At 37.9% G+C, this 21475-nt stretch overlaps 1 protein-coding gene across 1 annotated transcript in view; it reads right to left on the bottom strand.

The window, feature by feature from the left end:
* Positions 1 to 21475, bottom strand: part of LOC136879244 (uncharacterized) — a 43676-nt gene that overhangs the window by 11605 nt on the left and 10596 nt on the right. The window contains exon 2 of the mRNA XM_067153051.2: positions 536 to 856. Within this exon, the coding sequence (XP_067009152.2) occupies positions 536 to 852 (317 nt within the window). The 5' untranslated portion in view covers positions 853 to 856. The remainder of the gene's footprint in view (positions 1 to 535; positions 857 to 21475) is intronic.

Genomic DNA, 21475 nt, shown 5'->3' with positions numbered 1-21475 from the left:
GAACTGTTATCGGACACGTTATTTATGCATTTATTATGAAAACATGTTCTCTTTCAGATCAAATTTTCTTTATGGAAGAGCAGTCGACGGGTATTACTAATTGACTCCGACATCGCCTTCGAATGTCGACGAGAGAGAGAGAGAGCTCACTAGTGGACATAGCAAGGAAACAATACAGTACCGAAGGTGATCGATTGCACGCAACATAATCGCCAGCATGCACAAATATCAGTAACGGAAAATATTGCGCGCGCTTAATCGCTCGTAATAATGGCTAGGGCTAGGGCTCTTGCTGTAACCGAAGAATAATACACAGTTCAATATAGGAATTTTGAAGGGGCAGACAAAAACTGTCGTTATAACGGAGTTCTCGTTATATGCCGTACTCTCTATAGCGGACATATAATGTACAACATGACATTCAATATAAAGAGAAAAATACTAGGATTTATCTTTTCAAGTAGGAAATAACTAGGATTTCTGAATCTCAAATGAGCTGATTAATCGCATAATAAATGTGGTACATTCTACTCACTTTTTCTTGTCTCCAGTGCTCTCATCATCACTGTCATCAGAATAGAAAACTGAACTAGCAAGGAGCTGGGCCTCATGAACCAACGACTGCAGCTCACGGTTATCCTGCAAGGCAGCCACACCATTTTTCCCAATAGTGGTTGGGGTGCGACATGCAGGGCATGGGATGGCCTGTTTATTAATTCCATACTCAGCAAGGCAATGAAGACAGAATGTGTGATGGCAAACTAGCATCTTAGGCTTCCGCTCAGCATCATCAAAACATTCAGTGCAGATATCACACCTCAGCTTATCATCATCTTCTTGGTCTGAAAGCATAGTTCTGTAATAAAGAAAAAAAAAATCACAAATTTTAGGTTTATAAAAGGAAAGAATCCAGATGCTGCAGAAAATCTCCCAGAGTAAGCATGCTATGCAGTACAAAAATTCCTTAAGTATCCCTACATTAAAATGCTTGCCCATTATTTTCTGCACATCTGCAAATATTTTATAACAGATTTGTGCCTGAAATGTACTCTGAACATTGATTTCCATACCTTTACACACATTTATGAAAAATTACAGCCTACTATCCAGACTTTTATCATGAAACTGTCCAGCTCCATGGCTGAGTGGTCAGTGTCTTCGCCTTTAGTCCTTGGTAAGACCCCAATTAGAATATGGTTTCAGTGTATGGTGTGCACACCAGGAATACTTGATACGAGAACTGGAAAAGATCCAAATGAAAGCTGTTGTATACCAGGAACTTGGTATACAGTGAAACAACATAAAGTTTATTGTTTCAATGATTTGATACAATATATATAAGAAATAAAACTGAATTCTTCTTGGAACTTGTTTGAATGCACGCAGTTAATGTTGAAATTAAATCTTAAATTGAATGCCTGTTGCAAATGTACAATTATACAATACGAGAGTTCTATATACACTTAGTTCTATCTTGAGGAGATAGTCTGTTCACTAATAAATTGTCCTGATAGTTGAAAACTATCTTCTGTGAAATTACAAGCGTAACTTGTAGAGAGAGGCAGAATGCTGGTACTATGTTTATACTTGCAAGGAACTTGCATTAATTTATTCAAATAGCAGAATGCTAAGGTGGACATCGGAGCACTGGTAAGGACTAAAGGGAGTAGCAGAATGCTGAACTCGGGGCTCGACGTGGTTACGGGGATCAGGATAATGAGGCAATGTTCAGAGGTGAAACCTCACGGCCAGCAGTTTGTCCACCTGTTCAAAACACGTTTTTAAGAGGAATGCCTCCGTGTCTGACTTGCGGTGTGTTTTGGTCGTCGAACATTGGGGTAGTCCTGGAGAGGCTCGGAACGAAGCTCCTTATATATCGCTGGCTGACATCATCGGTGAGCGTGCCAGGCTGCTAGAAACTTCGGTGCTGCAGCGGGTTGCAGAGCTTGTAGGCGCAGAGCATACGATGCGGAGGACACACACAACAAAAGCAGCTTGATTTGTTCTGAGTGATTTCAAACAAAGCAGAAGTGTTATGAAAATGTTCAAACTTTGGGCTGGGAAGATTTGGGAGTAAGTAGAGATGTTTGACTATGTGTCTCATAATTACAGACCTTTCTGATGTTCCCACCTAATCAATATTATATACATCACAATCATTAGAAACCATTTTTTTTTTTTTTTAGAGTTTGTCATATATTATAGTCTTAAAATCTAATAACCATCCATGCATTTCACTAGCATATCGCTATTAGTTGAGCTAAAACACTCTTCTCAAACTTTTACAAATTCAATGTCTTAAAATCTAGTAGGTAGTTTGTTTGGTTTGTTACACTAACAATTAAAAGGGTAGAGGCGCGCGGCTGTGAGCTTGCATCCGGGAGATAGTAGGTTCGAATCCCACTATCAACTGAACCGAAAAGAGATGGCTAGGAGTTACGTTCGCAACTTGTCTGTTCACATTTTTAAGCGGGCATGCATACCTACCAGGCACTTTAAACAGTGAAATGAAATCGAGTCAAACAGTCTTGTCATCCTCTCCATAAACCACTTTCTGTATTTATTATTATTATTATTATTATTATTATTATTATTATTATTATTATTATTATTATTATTATTATTATTATTATTATTAGAGAAACTTTTGCAGCCAAGAATACTTTCAGCAGTTCAACTAGCTGGGGACCTCTCTGATCGTCAACATGGTTTTCGAGGAGGGCATTCGACAATCTATGCAGTATGGGAAGTGTTGAATACAGCTAAAAGGGAACAAATGGGTAATCATCACTCTCGTAAAGTGACACTCCTTGTGACCCTTGATGTTAAGAACGCTTTCAACTCGATCAGTTGGAATGACATATTGGAAGCGCTTCAAAATACTTTCAAACTACCGGAGTATCTCATGCGCATGATGAGAAATTATTTGAAAGATCGTAATCTAGTATATCACACAGAAGATGGGCAGAGAGTGAAACGGCTCACAGCTGGTGCAGCACAAGGGTCCATCCTTGGCCCAAATCTGTGGAACATAGTATATGATGGATTGTTGAGGTTAGAGATGCCGGAAGACACAATGCTAGTGGGCTATGCTGATGATATAGCTGTTTTGATAGTTGCTCGAAATTTGGAGCTGGCTCAGTTTAAGTTAAATCAAGTAATGCGACGGGTGAAAGATTGGATGGCGAATCACAGATTACAGCTTGCAGATCATAAAACAGAGATTGTTCTCTTGACAAGAAAAAGGATCACGACCGTCATTCCAATGTATATTGGACAAACAGAAATCAAAACATCCAGAAGTATAAAGTATCTCGGAGTTACACTTGATACCAAACTTACTTTTTGGGATCATATCAAACGGGTGACAGATAAGGCAGTGAAAACAACGATTGCGCTGAGTAGATTAATGAGCAACGTTAAAGGTCCGAAGTCTAGCAAACGACGACTTCTGATGTCGATAGTTCACTCGACACTTCTATATGGTGCCGAAGTCTGGGCTGAATCTCTGAAGTTTGAAAAATACCGGCGAAGGATAGCTGCGGTACAGCGGAGATCAGCTTTGCGTATTACAAGCGCATATCGCACAGTATCCGAACCTGCGGTCCTTACGATAGCAGCGGTAGCACCAATTGATTTACTTGCCTTAGAGAGACAGGAAGTCTGGCGAACTAAAGGAGAGCTCGAAAGAAGCGCGCTAGCTAAGGAGCTAGCTTATAGGCAATGAATGGAACGGTGGCAGCAAAGATGGAAGAGCCTCGAGGAAAATGGACTAAGCGGCTGATACCACGCCTAGCTGATTGGATTGCCCGAGTTCATGGCGAGGTTAACTTTTACATTATGCAACTATTGAGGGTCACGGATACTTCCGGAAATTTCTACATAGAGTAGGTAGAGCGAGCGACTCAGCGTGTATTTATTGCAGTGATATAGACGATGTATTTCACACATTTTTCGTATGCTATCATTGGTCAACTCAGAGAAGATGTTTATATACTGAGCAAGGAGAGTTGACGCCAGAAACTATTGTGCAGGCGATGCTACGAAACCAAGAATCTTGGGATCAGATAGCAGTATATGTAGAAGGCATCCTGCGTCAGAAAAAGAGAGATATGAATGCTCATGAACAGCAGTAAGGAGAAATAAGGAAGAAGAAACCTAAGAAATTAGCACGACACCGCCCTGAAGTAATGCGAGAGCGGTTCTGGGGCGGAGATATACGTCATGGGAAAAGGGTGTGTGGGTTTTAGTGAGTAGGAATCTCACACGCTTGTGGAGTGCGGACCCTCACAAGTGTCTAATGAAAGATTTCCCACACTTCCCTCGTAAAAAAAAATTATTATTATTATTATTATTATTATTATTATTATTATTATTATTATTATTATTATTATTATTCAGATACATACAGATGATCCATTCATGTTGAAATAAGGAGCAGAAATGTTTTCTTCTACTGAGGGGCACCAAGAAAATGAATTTGCCCCTGCCATTGAGGCTGGAAGAGAACAAGAGTTAACCAAGGGAGATCAGATAGAGAAGATGAAAGGTGAGGAAACTAGTATGAGTAAGTGGAACCTAGAGTCTCCACAGCTCCCACTCCAAGCTACCAAATTTAGAGCCCCTAAGAGGTAGGAACTTCTAGTTCCCTCTTGGAATAATAACATTACCACTATTGGAAACAATATGGAAAGGTGTTCCATCAGAATGGACAGTTTCTTAAATAAGATTGTTATGTGAAAACACTAGAAGAATATGGAAAACCAAGAAAGAAACCTAAATTTTATGAAATATATATAGAATGTATTTTGATGCTAAAGATTTTGCATAAAAGATGCCATGGATTATTCAAATGTTACAAAAGGAGTTCATCAGAAATGCACTCTCTATCAAAAAATATTCTTCACTAAGCTTAACAGTATTACGAGAACATTATGAAGAGAAAGAAAGGTAATGCAGAGGGAAATGGAAAATAAACAGAACTTAAAACATGAAGATAATATGTGAATGTTATTCCAAAACTAGAGTAATAGTTAAAAGCTCTAATCCAGGGCAACTTACTGTGCATACCATTGTGCATATCACTATGAAGTGTGCTAAGTGCTTAGTACTTGTGTTGAAAAGGCAACTCCACTAACGTAACACCTTTTTAATTTATTTGTTTATTTATTTATTTATTTGATTAGAATTGAGGAGCTATCTGACGGTGAGATAGCGGCCCCAGTCTAGAAAGCCAAGAATAACGACCGAGAGGATTCGTCGTGCTGACCACACGACACCTCGTAATCTGCAGGCCTTCATGTTGAGCAGCAGTCACTTGGTAGGCCAAGGCCCTTCAAGGGCTATAGTGCCATGGGGTTTGGTTTGGGATAATATTGCCAGGATGATGCTCTCATCACCAGAAAACCTATTTTGAGAAGAGAAGCAAAATAAACAAAAAGTGAAGTGGATGGTTCCAAAATCCGCCTTATCCTTTTTATTTTTGTATTATGAAAATTGAGTTCTTAGGTCATCTCTATAACTCATATGATTTAGCATTTTTTCAACAAGAAAACTGTTCCTAAACCTGCTTTGTCTCTATGAAAATGTAACATAAATTCAGGTGAAGTTTCTGAAACCTGCTTTATCTTAAGAGGTTGTTTACAAAATCTGCCTTATCCAAACGTATCTCAAATAATACTCTATGAAGTAAGCGTTAGTACGATGCTTATGAAGTTCCTGGTTCACAGTGTGTTCTTTGAAACTGTTGGCAATATTTTATTTCTGATAATTTTGCACCAGTTTATCACACTATGATTGATATTGAGTTTAATCACTGACATTCATATCCTTCTATATTTTTATATAATACAATTAAAATAATTTTATGATTTAAAAGAGCATAAATAATAAAAGAATATTGATTACGATATCACTTAATGATGAAAATTATCACTATAAAGTTTTAGCTACATTTGCAGACCCCACCCTTATCACAATGACAGTTCCAAAACACACCTTATCCAATCTTAATTTGTAAATATCTTCCTTATATTATCACAAATTATGTGTAGTTCTTCAATTATATCAATACAAGAAAGTATGTTGATATAATAAACATGAATAAATATTTTTATTCTACTGAAGATGAGCAATAAACGTTCTTTTCATCTCCCGAAAAATTTGCTAAAATGGATAAGGCGGATTTTGGAACTGTGCGCCTCAAGTGTTTCTTAGTACAAAGCAGAAAACCATGATTGGTTATTTTCAGAAACAGTAAAGTTAGGTAGTCTGAATATTTTTCTTTGCCTTATTAGTTTCAATGAAAAGTGCTGTTAATTTTTCCATTTATTAATTGTGCTAAGTGCTACTTTTACTGCAACATATTGGATGAGTTAATAAAAAATACAATAGTATCATTTATTATCATTTTAACTGTACTTTCAGTACTCCTGTTCTATTTTTAACTTTTTGCGGGTTAACAGGGATTTTACTTATCCAAGAAGCCTTAACCCTAAAATTATAAAAACATGAATTTTATTGATAATGTACCAAAATTTGCAATATTTAAAATACGGTATATTGCCATAATCTGAATAATGGTGCCTGGTGATTTGATGCTTTATTGTGGTTGCTTTAGTGTTTTTGTTTTGTTTTGCATTACTTGACTTACCAAAAAATTGTCATTTAGTGATTCAATTAGATTTTTTAAAATTCAGTGCAGTAGAATGTGGTACTTTTTATTGCTCATTTAAGTACAGAATTATATTCTGTCAAATACCACATCATGTGTTATATTGATCATATTAATCTACAGACCTCTTTCATATATGCCTGCAATTTTATGATTAAAAAGAACAGAAGCTTTTAAACACCATTACACCATAAATTGCTCATATAAAATGTTCCAAAACAATATGCTATAGAATAACAGCAAACAACATGAAATACAGCGACATTCTTTTATTTGCAAGCATGAAGATAGATTATAGTATAGTTTTATTTATTCAGGGGATTGTCACTCGCCCAGACGTCATGCTGCGAGCTTGTCTCCTGCCAAGCCCTTCGCCGTAATGTGCTTCTTGGTGCCACAAGTCACCCTTCTTTGCAGTCTGCTGACAGCTTTATTACCGTAAGTTTCAGTGTAGTCAAGTGTTCACGAGTTTAGTGTTCAGTGCGATGTTCCAATGCCATTTTTATTATGTGAGCATGTGTATATATATAATAACTTCATAAAGTACAGGAAATCTTGTGCTTGGCAGGAGACAGGCTTGCAGCACAGGCAACCGGGCAAGTGACAATCCCCTGCATTGATAAAAGTGGTGGTGGTGGTGGTGGTGGTTGTGGTGATTATTGTTTTAAGAGGAAGTACAACTAGGCAACCATCCTCTACATAACACTAATCAAGAGAGAAAAAATGGAAGGTATCTGACACTTCGAAAAATGGAAGATATCAGCCAAAGGAAGACAAGGGCCATGAAGTGCATGAAAATTAAAGATTCCATAGGCCTTGATTGCTCTAACACCGTCGGGATCGGAAAAGAACAAGAAGTGACCAATGGAGGTCGGATAGGTTAAATGAAAGTAAGGAGCCTAGCACATTGATAAAAGAATGTCCCTGTACCTTAATTCAGACTCAGAAATAGCAGATAGTCACTTGAGGCAAAACTTTAATTTAATGACTGATGGGTTGGCTTTTGGTCAAAATTTATTTTCTACACCACCATGTTGAAAACATAAGTCCAAACAATAAATTATATAAAGTTTACACCTTTAGCTATCAAATGAAGCAATAATCTAAATCTAAATCAATTTTGGTGCTCAGTGAAATGATGCATAACACTATCCAATTGACACTTTGTAAACTAAGGTGCATTTATCTCCTAAAGTACTTTGATAACATAATCCAATTTTCTAGGAAGATAGACTTTGGCATATGAAGGACATCTGGCTTTAAACACCTGATCAAAATCCAAAATGATCCAGACCAACTATCAGAATCTCTGGAACATATTGTATAGGCAAAAGATTCTCCTGTTTTAAATAAATCTTAATATATTGATGATATACCAAGTTTACCTTTGACTAGAAGTAGCAGAGTTACTTCTTGGAATTTACTTCAAATATTCACAGTTTCCATATGGTACATACTTTCCACATTTTCTTGTTTTAAAAAGTAGAAAATTATAACAGAAACAATGATTTTGTAATTATTATGGCACGTCACATAACAGTAATTAACTTGGTTTCTTTTTCTTATGTTGAGAACTCGGCTCAGATGCTGGCTGGTTCTCGAACAGCTCCACCACCAGCTGTAACAGATGGCCTAGGAATCACTGAAGAGGCAAACTAAGGAAACGAAGACTGAGGTAGTTTCCTCTTACTTTCCTCACTGAGCCAGAAGTTGTTATAACAAACAATGGCTATTTTTAAAATTAGGACCAGATGTTCATATCTTTTAAATCCCATGCATTTGTGGTGTCACATTCGTCACAAAGAATTTTCGACAACAAACCATTGCATCTCTCCACAATTTGTCACACCCCAAAGTGAAAGCTACAACCCACCTGGAGAAGAAATCCTTTGTTTGACTCAACATCGATCGTGACTGCAAAGCATTTGTTCATGATTGCATAGCCTGCTAATGCAACAAAATTACATGACATGTCACAGCTCTAAATGATTCGTTCACTCCACCTAACCACCGGTTTGAAGATATCCACATTGACATAGCATTGGTCCTCTTCGCCCATTTAATGGTTTCTCATATTGCCTAACAGCAATGGACCGTTTTTCACGATGGCCGGAAGTATATCCAGGTGAGGATATTATGGCAGTGACTGTTGCACGAACTTTTTTCAGTGGTTGGATTGCCCGCTTTGGTGTTCCATGATGACTTTCAACAGATCAAGGTCAGCAGTTTGAGTCACACCTTTTCAAAGCTCTGAACATGCTCACAGGAATATCTCGTATCCGAACCACAGCATTCCATCCAGCCACCAATGGATTAGTGGAACGGTTCAACCAACAGCTTAAAACTACTATCACGTGTCATAATACCCCTGACCATTGGACCGAAGATTTACCTATTGTCCTCCTGGGTATACACACTTCGTACAAAGAAGACACTTGTGCAACAGCTGCAGAGTTAGTGTATGGTCAAATGGTGTGATTGCCAGGAGAATTCTTCAGAAAAAAACACTTCCAGCGACATCTAGGCATCAGACTTTGTGAGAGATCTGTGAAGCCCATTCAGACAGCTACATCCTACCTCACCACGTCTCCATTGTGCACAATAGACTTCTGTTTACTCATGAACTGGACACTTGTTCACAAGTGTTCGTACGTCATGATGCAGCCAGTGAGCCATTAGAAACTCTATATGATGGCCCCTTCAAAGTTCTAAGTCATTCTCCAAAAACTTACGTGAGTGAAATCCGTGGTGGACAAATAACTGTTTCCATCAATCGGCAGTGGCAGCTGGTGCAGAAACTCAGTTGTGTGCTGTACCCCATCCCCCTCCAAAAAATAAAAATATTTAGAAACATACCGGTATGCGGTTTTCATGACGCTCTCCACTGAGTTTCCTACACTGAAAAAACACTCAAACAACCCCAACACATATACACATTCCTCATACAAAACCATAAAACTATATAATTAAACACACAATAACACCTGCAATGGTAAAATATTCATGAACTCAAAACACTTGGTGTGAACGTGCAAACCAGAACTCTCCAATGTTAACAGAATCATTGAAATAAAACCAGCAACGTGGTAATGCAAAATTGCATGTCATGTTTTTATACAGGGTCTTTATTCATGCTTGGCAAGAAGTTTCTCGCTCGACCTTGGCCGCCAGTGATGGTTCAGTTGCTGGCTACAGCGCGTGCATATGTATGGCAGAATACGGTGCTCAAAATCATTATCATGCATTTTACTCACCATGTTTGCAGTTTATGCTCAAAATAATTATCATGCATTATCATGCATTTATCATGCATTTTACTCACGATTTTTACAGCTTATACTGAAAATGTTCCCCATGTGCTGCCAAACATAACTGGCATCTCCTAATGAAGTTTTCGGTTACTCTACCAAGTTCTTCAGCACTGATGGATGAAATTGCAGCTCTTATATTGTCTTTAAGTTTAGTGTGTGAGAGTTGTTCCCATAAACTAAACTTTTTAACACTCGCCACAAATAAAAATCACATGCCGTTAAATCTGGGCTATGAGGGGGGCCACAGATTTTTACTTATGATCCTCGTACCAAACATGCTTCAGTAAGGAGATAACAACCTTTACGTCTATTTTTATTGTTTACTGAACCAGTACATTTGAATCTCTTGGCCAGTTGTTTTATTGTCCGATTGATAGGAATGGGTCTCCCTGGAAATTTTGCTCAAAACTTTAGTCTTGTCCTAGCGCAAGATTTTCTGCACTTAATGTAAGTATTGTGCAGATATACATGTTCACATAATGAATATTTCACACACATTACAGCACTATACACAATCACAATAAAACACTATACAATATGACATACAGTACGCAGTAGCTTCATTAAACAACCTACTATCTCAGAGCTCAGCTCTCAGCAACTGCAGGAAGTGCCGGAAACCGTGCGCGCCAGCGGCCTGTCATCGGCGGCCAAGGTCGAGCGAGAAATTCGTTGCCAAGCATAAATAAAGATCCTGTAGTGGCATTTATAAACTAGGCATTTTTTAACTAAAGAAAATCACAATATCATGTCCTTATTTTGACAACATAAAAAGTACAATTTTTATAGTCCATCGATTTACAAATGTGGCCATGGAATAGACAAGTTGGGAGTATTCTATCATCTTTGGTATTAAAAGACCTAGCAGGAACATCTGATGGCTTTCTCTAGAGTATTTTGTTTTCCCGTTTGCTTTGAGCGATCCCCTTTTAAATACGACCACTGAGTCAAGAGTGTGCCACCTGCCATGTCCTCACTTTGGTCATAATGCAAGTGTGACTAGTGCTGCCTCTATGTGGTCAAACAGAGAATCACTGTGAAGTACCGTCTTGGCGGTCTTGGCTGTTGTTTCCTCGGCCTATCGGAAAAGTTGGGCACACATGCGCAAAAGGCAGAGTTCCTGCTTTCTGGCAAAAAGCTTCGAAATTCTCGCTGAGCTGTGACCTCACAGCCACCCGGCATGGAGTTACCTGGTTGTGAGGAGAGTTGAATAATTTTCTATTCTTTGGTTGACACCTTTTTCAATGCACTGTATTTGATTGTAGATAATATTTTTAAAGTAATTTAGTTTTCAAATAGGCAATGTGCTGCAGCACTTCAGCACATAAGGTATGGCCGCCCCTGTCGATCGGCTGACACTAGCCTTTATCGCAGACTCAGATGATTTTACAACACCGAGTACCTCAACAATTCCTGTTATGCTACAAGAAAAAACAACAGATCCAACACCTCACACGACATCACCTTCAACTCCGACAACCTACTATGGAAAACATGTTAATTTTAATAAGAAGTATAGCTGAACACTCGTTGGGGAGTAATGTGGTATTTATCATCGTGATGTAATGCTCACAGCACCATTCAGCACCTTCTACTCAATTATGAATTATCTTATTACTTATTATTTCCCCAGATTTCAATAAATAATTATTCCAGCTTCATTATCTAGATGGATGTAGAATTAATGTAACCCTACAAAGAAATACAGGAGTTACACATTCATTCCCTGCACACAAACAGAATGATGCTTGTTGCCACGTAGTGCTGTGTTGTTGCTTTACAGTGTGCAATGGGATTTGTAAAGATGATCAAGCAGGCCGCCGCAAATGAGATATATCAGTTATTTGGTTCTTGACAGCAAGGAACAAGCTAGATGAACATATTATGGGAATTTTGCACCAAGAAAAATTTAAATCGGTTAGAGGTTCTACTAAAAAGAGCATTTGCAGGATATTTGACCTTCAAGAATTATTTATCAAAGAGCTGATGTATTACCAGTTCCAGTCTCAGAAGACATTAAATTCTCGAAAGCGATATTCCTCCAAAAGGTAAAACTCAATTGTATTACTTAAACACCATTCTGCCTCCAAACCGTAATATTCATCATCCTACTACCAGACAGGCTCCAAATTCCCATGTCCAATCTATCAGTACCACAAAATATGGTCTAAAAATCACTATTAACGTTGGGTATCAATGAGTATAACAATCTACCTATTGATATAAAATCAATAACTAATGTGCACAAATTTAAGAATTCTAAAAAATTACTTATTTATAGTGCAGTGTTCTAGACAATTTAGTTGTAAAGAATAAGTTCCCTGTAGCCCACCTAAAAATTCATGTTATACTCCTGCTTAATTTTGTACCTACCTCAAATTCTAATTTTTCAATGTAATGCTGTGTGTTACTTATTGTATCTCTCCATTTGTAAATATATATATTAAGATTGTGCTTACCTTGAGCCTCAGGCTTATAGGGACCTTTATAGTAATAAATAAATAAATAAATAAATAAATAAATAAATAAATAAATAAATAAATAAAAAGGAAGGGGCCACCAGCAGAGATTCATCACCAGATCTGTGAGATGTATGGCCTCAATGCAGTGAGTGATGGAAAAGTCTGTAGGTAGGTAGATAAGGTTATTCAAGGAAGGTCGGGAGTTGTTCATGTCGACCCATGCTCTGTTCGACCATTTATGATCAACTATGATACTGTGTGCGAGGTTTCCACCAACCTTCGTACAAACAAACGGTTCACAATATCCTCTCTGTCACTTCACTTTCCACAAGTTTCAAGGTCATTTCTCTATAAAATTGTGCAATCGATGGGTTCCAAAGATTCTGACCTAGGAACACAAAATGAAGAGCTGTGCAGTGTTCTAGAAATTTTTGAGCTGGTACCATAAGAAAGGTGATGCATTATTGGACCACATCATCACGGGGAATGAGAAAATCCGGGAAGAAATTGGAGTGGAAAAAATGAATGATAGAATAGAGAAGAGCCGACTAAGATGGTTTGGGCACATAAAGCAAATGAGCGACGAAAGAATGCCAAAAATGGTGATGGAAATGCAAATCCAAGGAAGGAGAGGCCATGGACGACCACGATTGAGATGGAAGGATACCATCCAATGCAGCATTATAGAAAGAAACATGGACTGGGACACAATGTTGGAGGAGGAGTGGTGGAAAGACAGAAGAAAGTGGAGAGGAACCATATTTTCCCCTACCCGGCTACAGTTGGATAAAGGGAAATGATGATGATGATGATCATCATCATCATCATCATCATCATCATCATCACGGGGGACGAGACATAGTGGAGTGGCGATCCACATAATCTCCAACAAAAGTTAAACAGAATTTCTCCACTCATAAGATTATGGAAACCATGTTTTGGGACAGATGTTGTGTTCTGCTAGGGGACTTCCTGCTGCCAGGGACAATGATCAATGCAGCTCCATACTGTACAACCTTGATGAAACTTCACCATGCAATCTGGACTCTTGTTGCTTCATGACAATGCTAGACCTCACTCTGCAGCTTGAATACAAGCTCAACTTGAATCATTAAGCTGGCAGAAATTTGATTGCATTCCGTTAGAACCCTGACCTTGCATCTGGTGACTACCGGTACCATCTTTTCCTTCATATAAAAAGGTTCCTTGCCGGCAAACATATCCACAAAAAGTGAAGACAACTGTTCAGACATGGATCAAGTGGCAGACTTATGTGAAGAGGATTTACAAAAACTGAACTCATGATAAGACAAAATTTGTTTGAACAAAATGCAAACTACATCAAAAAGTAGCTAAATGGGCTTGACTGATTTACTACAAATGGTTGAATAACACCATCTTTAAAACATGAAATCGTGAAAATACCATCTTCTCCTTGCAGACAGGTTGATTGTATTTGATCCGTAGCAGTTAAGACAACTTATCAATACTGTATAGCCCTCCCCAGATAAACACCCACCGAACGTGTGGGCCGTGCGGTTAGGGTTGTGTAGCTGTGAACTTTAATTCGGAAAATGGTGGGATTTAAATCCAACCATCGGAAGCCCTGTAGATAGTTTTCCGTAGTTAACCACTTTCACACCAGGCAAATGTTAGCTAGGGCTGTACCCCTTGATTAAGGCCATGGCCGCTATGTTCCCATCCCTCCATAGCCAAAAACCTTCAATATAACGTTAGACTACTAGTTTTTAAAAAAGTTTAAAATCCTGGCTGCGCCACTCGCATATAATACTGGACGCAACTGCATTATAATATTTTTCGCTAGTGACAGTCTACCGGTACATCATTTCAAGATCACAAGGTACCTTTATATCCCAAACAATCACATACCAGTATTATCACGCACTTTCACCCACTTTCATTACGTCCTAAATCACGGAACATTTTTCCTTCAGTTTGGCAGAAAATGTATATTTGTTTAATCCCAGTTTCGCTTTACCACTTACTGTATATTAGTTATTAGAAAATACCGCATAAACGTAAAAACCAAGTGGCAACACAAAATAGAAATAACACATTATTGGATCTCTTTCATTAGCATACTTACGTACACGGCACAAAACACGGAGTGACGTGACTTAATACTGAAATGTAAAACATAAATCAGATACCAGCTGGTCGTGGTGACAGTAAATTCTCGAGCGGGAAACCCCCGTCATGCTGCATAGTTGTCAGTTGGGCAATGAGTCATAGTCAAATAAAATATACTATTTTTAATAATTCCGTCTTTCGACAAAAATTCAATAAGGATCTTAAGCTTAAAACACTCCTTAGAGGAAGTTGATTGTCAGAAATCTTACCTCCTATTACATGTAAGAAAAAGGAGAGATAGCGTTCACACAAGCGTCTCGGTATAACACCTACCTGGCCAATCAGAATGCATTATCGAAGAGTATGACCGCTGATTGCCTCAAGCTTTTACGAGAGGTCTGCCATCTGGTATGATTCGTAGTATATATGGCAACTGATTAGCAATTGTTTTGGGGTAAGTGGAGGGAAAAATTGTTGTTTGAATTGTGTTTTACATGTGGTCAATACGTTCGTTTGAATAATTTTCGCTATTTTTTTAAAATTGCGTCAACACGTGGACAGTAAGTAATTTGGATCATTTCTAGTGTGGTCAATACCAGTAGCGGCGATTGGGAACTAAAAGTGCGGGGGGCAAAAAAATATATACAGACAACAAACACTAGCCGGGTTTGTGGAATGTAGCGGTCGAGAGAGGGGGTGGGGAGTTATATACCTCAAAACTGAAGAATCAAGCTACAAAATGGAAAGCTTTTTGGTGCTCTCTGAGCGAATTTAGACAGAGTTAAAATTGACAGTTTACCACTTCAAGTGTGGTACCGGTAATAATAGGTTTTTTTTTAAGATTTTGATTCAATACTGCATTTAAAAATTTCACCAAAGGAATAATATTACGCATTTCTTACAATTAAATAAAAGTACGGCGTAATTATACAATTAAAATCATTCAATATTTGACTACACACTAAGAAACTAACAGACACTAAAAGACTCCCAGACTGACGAATGCGAGCGGCAAGCGGGTGAATCTTACCACAGTCTGATCATACCTCAGTGTCCATGACCTTGGCAAATAAATAAAATATACCACTGCTACCCTTCCTCACAGCACATGCAAACTCCACTACTTGATGTGGCGCTATACAAATCGGTTAGCCAGGACGAATGACATTCTGTGCGTATTTCCGCCAATAATTTTGCTAATGATTAAAGAAAATTAAGGAAAAATAATATCTGATTAGACAACAGGGCTTGTACAATTTTTTTTTTAATAATTCCTATAATTGCTAGTTTCAGCCAGCGAAATCGCGAATTAAAATGTAATATTTTCTCCAAAAAAATGGGGGGCATTTGACCCCCTCGCCCCCCTAATCGCCGCTACTGGTCAATACGTTCATTTGGATAATTTCTATTATCAACACAATACAAAATCATTTCTAGGGATCATGAAAACCTGTGAAATCTGTGATAAGTCCTTTGCCACGAGATATCTGGTAAAGAGAAATCACAAGTAGGTAGGCACAAGTTGTCATCAGAGCTACTAATCAATCAATCAATCAATCAATACTGATCTGCATTTAGGGCAGTCGCCCAGGTGGCAGATTCCCTATCTGTTGTTTTCCTCGCCTTTTCTTAAATGATTTCAAAGAAATTGGAAATTTATTGAACATCTCCCTTGGTAATTTATTCCAATTCCTAACTCCCCTTCCTACAAATGAATATTTGCCCCAAGTTGTCCTCTTGAACTCCAAATTTATCTTCATATTGTGATCTTTCCTACTTTTAAAGACGCCACTCAAACGTATTCATCTACTAATGTCATTCTACGTCATCTCCCCGCTGACAGCTCGGAACATACGACTTAGTCAAGCAGCTCGTCTTCTTTCTCCCAATTCTTCCCAGCCCAAACTTTGCAACATTTTTGTAACGCTTCTCTTTTGTCGGAAAACACCCAGAACAAATCGAGCTCCTTTTCTTTGGATTTTTTCCAGTACTTGAATCAGGTAATCCTGCTGAGGGTGCCATACACTGGAACCATACTCTAGTTGGGATCTTACCAGAGACTTATATGCCCTCTCCTTTACATCCTTACTACAACCCCTAAACACCCTCATAACCATGTCCAGAGATCTGTACCCTTTATTTACAATCCCATTTATATGATTACCCCAATGAAGATCTTTCCTTATATTAACACCTAGATACTTACAATGATCCCCAAAAGGAACTTTCACCCCATCAACGCAGTAATTAAAACTGAGAGGACTTTTCCTATTTGTGAAACTCGCAACCTGACTTTTAACCCCGTTTATCAACACACCGTTGCCTGCTGTCCATCTCACAACATTATTGAGGTCATGTTGCAGTTGCTCACAATCTTGTAACTTATTTATTACTCTATACAGAATAACATTATCTGCAAAAAGCCTTACCTCCGATTCCACTTGTTCACTCAAATCATTTATATATATAAGAAAACTTAAAGTTCCAATAATACTGTCCTGAGGAATTCACCCCTTAATTATTACAGGGTCAGATAAAGTTTCGCCTACTCTTAATTCTCTGAGATCTATTTTCTAGAAATATAGCAACCCATTTGGTCACTCTTTTGTCTAGTCCAATTTTTGCCAGTAGTCTCCCATGATCCACCCTATCAAATGCTTTAGATAGGTCAATCGCGATACTGTCCATTTGACCTGAATCCAAGGCATCTGCTATATCTTGCTGGAATCCTACAAGTTGAGCTTCAATGGAATAACCTTTCCTAAAACCGAACTGCCTTGTATCGAACCAGTTATTAATTTCACAAACGTGTCTAATATAATCAGAAAAAATGCCTTCCCAAAGCTTACATACAATGCATGTCAAACTGACTGGCCTATAATTTTCAGCTTTATGTCTATCACCCTTTCCTTTATACACAGGGGCTACTATAGCAACTCACCATTCATTTGGTATACCTCCTTCAAGCAAACAATAATCAAATAAGTACCGGTACTTCAGATATGGTACTATATCCCAACCCATTATCTTTAGTATATCCCCAGAAATCTTATCAATTCCAGCCACTTTTCTAGTTTTCAACTTCTGTATCTTATTGTAAATGCCATTGTTATCATATGTAAATTTTAATACTTCTTTAGCATTAGTCTCCTCCTTTATCTGGACATTATCCTTGTAACCAACAATCTTTGCATACTGCAGACTGAATACTTCTGCCTTTTGAAGATCCTCACATACACACTCCCCTTGTTCATTAATTATTCCTGGAATGTCCTTCTTGGAACCTGTTTCTGCCTTAAAATACCTATACATACCCTTCCATCTATCACTAAAATTTGCATGACTGCCAGTTATGCTTGCCATCATGTTATTCTTAGCTGCCTTCTTTGCTAGATTCAATTTCCTAGTAAGTTCCTTCAATTTCTCCTTTCTTCCACAGCCATTTCTGACTCTATTTCTTTCCAGTCTGCATCTCCTTTTTAGTCTCTTTACTTCTCTGTTATAATATAGTGGATCTTTACCATTCCTTACCAACTTTAAAGGTACAAACCTATTTTCACATTCCTCAACAATTTCTTTAAACCCATCCCACCGATGATAGTTACGGTACTTTTTAAAAACTGCCTCATGCCTGCTTTATCAGCCATATGGTACTGCCTAATAGTCCTACTTTTAAGACCTTCCTTTCTAACACATTTATTTTTAACTACGACAAAAACAACTTCATGATCACTAATGCCATCTATTACTTCGGTTTCTCTATAGAGCTTATCTGGTTTTACCAGCACCACGTCCAGGATATTTAACTACGACAAAAACAACTTCATGATCACTAATGCCATCTATTACTTCGGTTTCTCTATAGAGCTTATCTGGTTTTACCAGCACCACGTCCAGGATATTTTTCCCTCTAGTTGGTTCCATCTCTTTCTGAATCAGCTGTCCTTCCCATATTAGCTTATTTGCCATTTGCTGGTCATGCTTCCTGTCGTTCGCATTTCCTTCCCAACTGATATTTGGTAAATTCAGATTCCCCGCTACAATCACATTCCTTTCCATGTCATTTCCCACATAGCTGATTATCTTATCAAATAATTCTGAATCCATGTCAGCGCTACCCTTTCCTGGTCTGTACACTCCAAAGACATCAAGTTGCCTATTATCTTTAGAAATGAGCCTAACACCTAGAATTTCATGTTTTTCATCTTTAACTTTTTCGTAGCTTACAAATTCTTCTTTCACTAGAATGAATACTCCCCCTCCCACCATACCTATCCTATCTCTACAATACACTCTCCAGTTCAATGAGAAAATTTCCGCATCCATTATATCATTTCTCAGCCATGATTCAACTCCTATTACAATATCTGGTAGATACATATCTATTAAATTACTTAATTCTATTCCTTTCTTTACAATACTTTTACAGTTCAACACTAACATTTTTATGTCATCCCTGCTTGATATTAGATCTCTGTACCCTTATCACCGCTCCCTAGACAACCCCGTTTCCCTGAATGTACCTCTCTATTACCCTTCCAAGCAAATTTCCTAACTTATACGTACCACTGCGGTTTAAGTGAAGGCCATCTGAGTGCAGATGCCTATCTCCTACCCACCCATTAGGATCTAGAAATTTCACTTCCAGTTTCCCACATACCCACTCCATAGCGTGGGCGGCCCAATGGAACTGTATTTACTTGCAAATTTTGTAGCTGGGGCACATCCAGCGAATGAGAGTTGTGGCGACATGCATGCGTCAAACATTCAGTCAGAAGATGCAAAATTCCTGGTAAGTGCTGATGATTCCCATATTACAAGTTTATACAGGATAGAGGTAATGGAGTATGTTCTTACTCAAAAGCCTTTCTTTTTCATTTCAGTGGTGAATTGTCCATATATCCCTGTGACTCACCAAGAGTTTAGTCAGCATGTGATGTATGACCACAGTGAATTAATTCTCGAAGGATCTTCTATCACAGAAATGTCTTTCAGTAACATGAAAGGTAGAAGAATGTTCAACCAGTGTATCATAATAGTTATGCAACAGATCTTCATATTGGGCCAATGACCTAGATGTTAGGCCCCTTTAAACAACAAGCATCATCAACAACAAGATCTTTATATTCATCTATTCTTTATCTAGTTAGGCAATCCATATGGAGATACTGGAATGCATAAACATTCTTTAAATGTTCATTAAAGTTTATTATAAATATCACAACCTGCTACAAGCTCATCACAAAATTTTATGACATTGTCCTCACATGCCCATTAAATACCAAAATTATTTACATCAGTATAATTGTCTGTTCCTATTAATAGCTCCATTAATGATGCTCGAAATGTACTCACTGCCAAAAGTGATGATTTCAGAAAGATTTTCCTTAATATTTTCAGTATTTATTTGAAATAAATTATTTGCTTGAGGAGAAGATACCCTTAGGGTGCACTTACAGATTTCTTTAATGTGTCATCTAAAATGGCTCCTATACTGATACTATCTACATTTTATCATTCTTTGAAATCTCAAGAAAAGTGCCTATGGTTCTTGCTAAATTCATTAAAATATTATTTTTAAAAATTCTATTAGGACTTGTCTAGTTCTAGCAGTTACAGCGTTATAGCCAATCCATGAAAAGAATGTGCATAAAATTCCCAACATATTGGTCCATAATGTAACGCTGCATTTTAAATTGTGTTTGCTTTGAATATAAGATGATAACTTTCCTCTGTGAAATATAATTGTTGAAAGGCTGAAGTGGCCATAGTGAATTCTGATTTCCATTACAGAATTAGCATAAGAAGTCAGTGTTGATGTCACACCAGTCCTGTATTCACCGATTGATCTAGAGCAAACCTGCATTTTATGCAATATTTTACCATTATTTTCATTCTCAGATAAAATAATTATTTTAACTTTCAGGAATAACTTAGAGATGGGAATGTTTGCATAGTAAGATTGAATACCTACTTTCTTTAATCTTGTCTACAATCTGTTCTTGTTTGCTCCATTCCACTGTCCATGACAAATTGGACATTTAGGCTATATCTGTCCGGCTCCATGGCTAAGTGGTTAGCGTGCTGGCCTTTGGTCACAGGGGTCCCGGGTTCGATTCCCGGCAGGGTCGGGAATTTTAACCTTAATTGGTTAATTTCGCTGGCACGGGGGCTGGGTGTACGTGTCGTCTTCATCATCATTTCATCTTCATCTCGACGCGCAGGTCACCTACGGGTGTCAAATCAAAAGACCTGCACTTGGCGAGCCAAACTTGTCCTCGGACACTCCCGGCACTAAAAGCCATACGCCATTTCATTTTTTTTTTAGGCTATATCTTATCTATTTTGTCCACAAATATAGTTCCTGTGGGAGTTAAAGATCTGTTTTGTCAACTTTTAGTTTCAAAGAAATCATTGACAGCACCACAAATACCATTACATGTTCTTTTTCTTTGTGAAGTGGCAAGAAAATTGCTCATTTCTTTGCCAAAATCTTCCTGATATTTACATACTGGTACATTTATGAATTAATATTTGTTACATCCTTATGTAATTCATCACCTTTCTCTGAAAAACTATATGCTTTAATTAATATCTTTTGAGGTAACTACTAAGGAAAAACTATTTTGTCATTCAGCAAGCCTATTTGAAATGCTGGAAAAGGAAGTTAAATAGTGAAGAGTTTGTTCCAGATGTAATGAATTGCATTTTTAAGAATAGTTATAGCTTTCCAGAAAATTATTTATAACCACTACTTTCTCCCAAATAGCTTGTTTCCAAGGAAATAAATCTGCTGTTGGATCAAGTTTCACAAGTCTGGTGAGTGATTAATCGAGTCAATAGTATTGTAAAGTACTGGTAGCCACTGCTTATATATTAATGAATTAGGCACTTTTTATCCTCCGTGGCTCAGACGGCAGCGTGCTGGCTGCTCACCG

This window comes from Anabrus simplex, chromosome 8, assembly GCF_040414725.1.
Source record: "Anabrus simplex isolate iqAnaSimp1 chromosome 8, ASM4041472v1, whole genome shotgun sequence".
Classification (NCBI taxonomy): Eukaryota; Metazoa; Arthropoda; class Insecta; order Orthoptera; family Tettigoniidae; genus Anabrus; species Anabrus simplex.
Note: the sequence above shows the minus strand (reverse complement) of the source record. Positions and strands in the feature narration are given on the sequence as shown.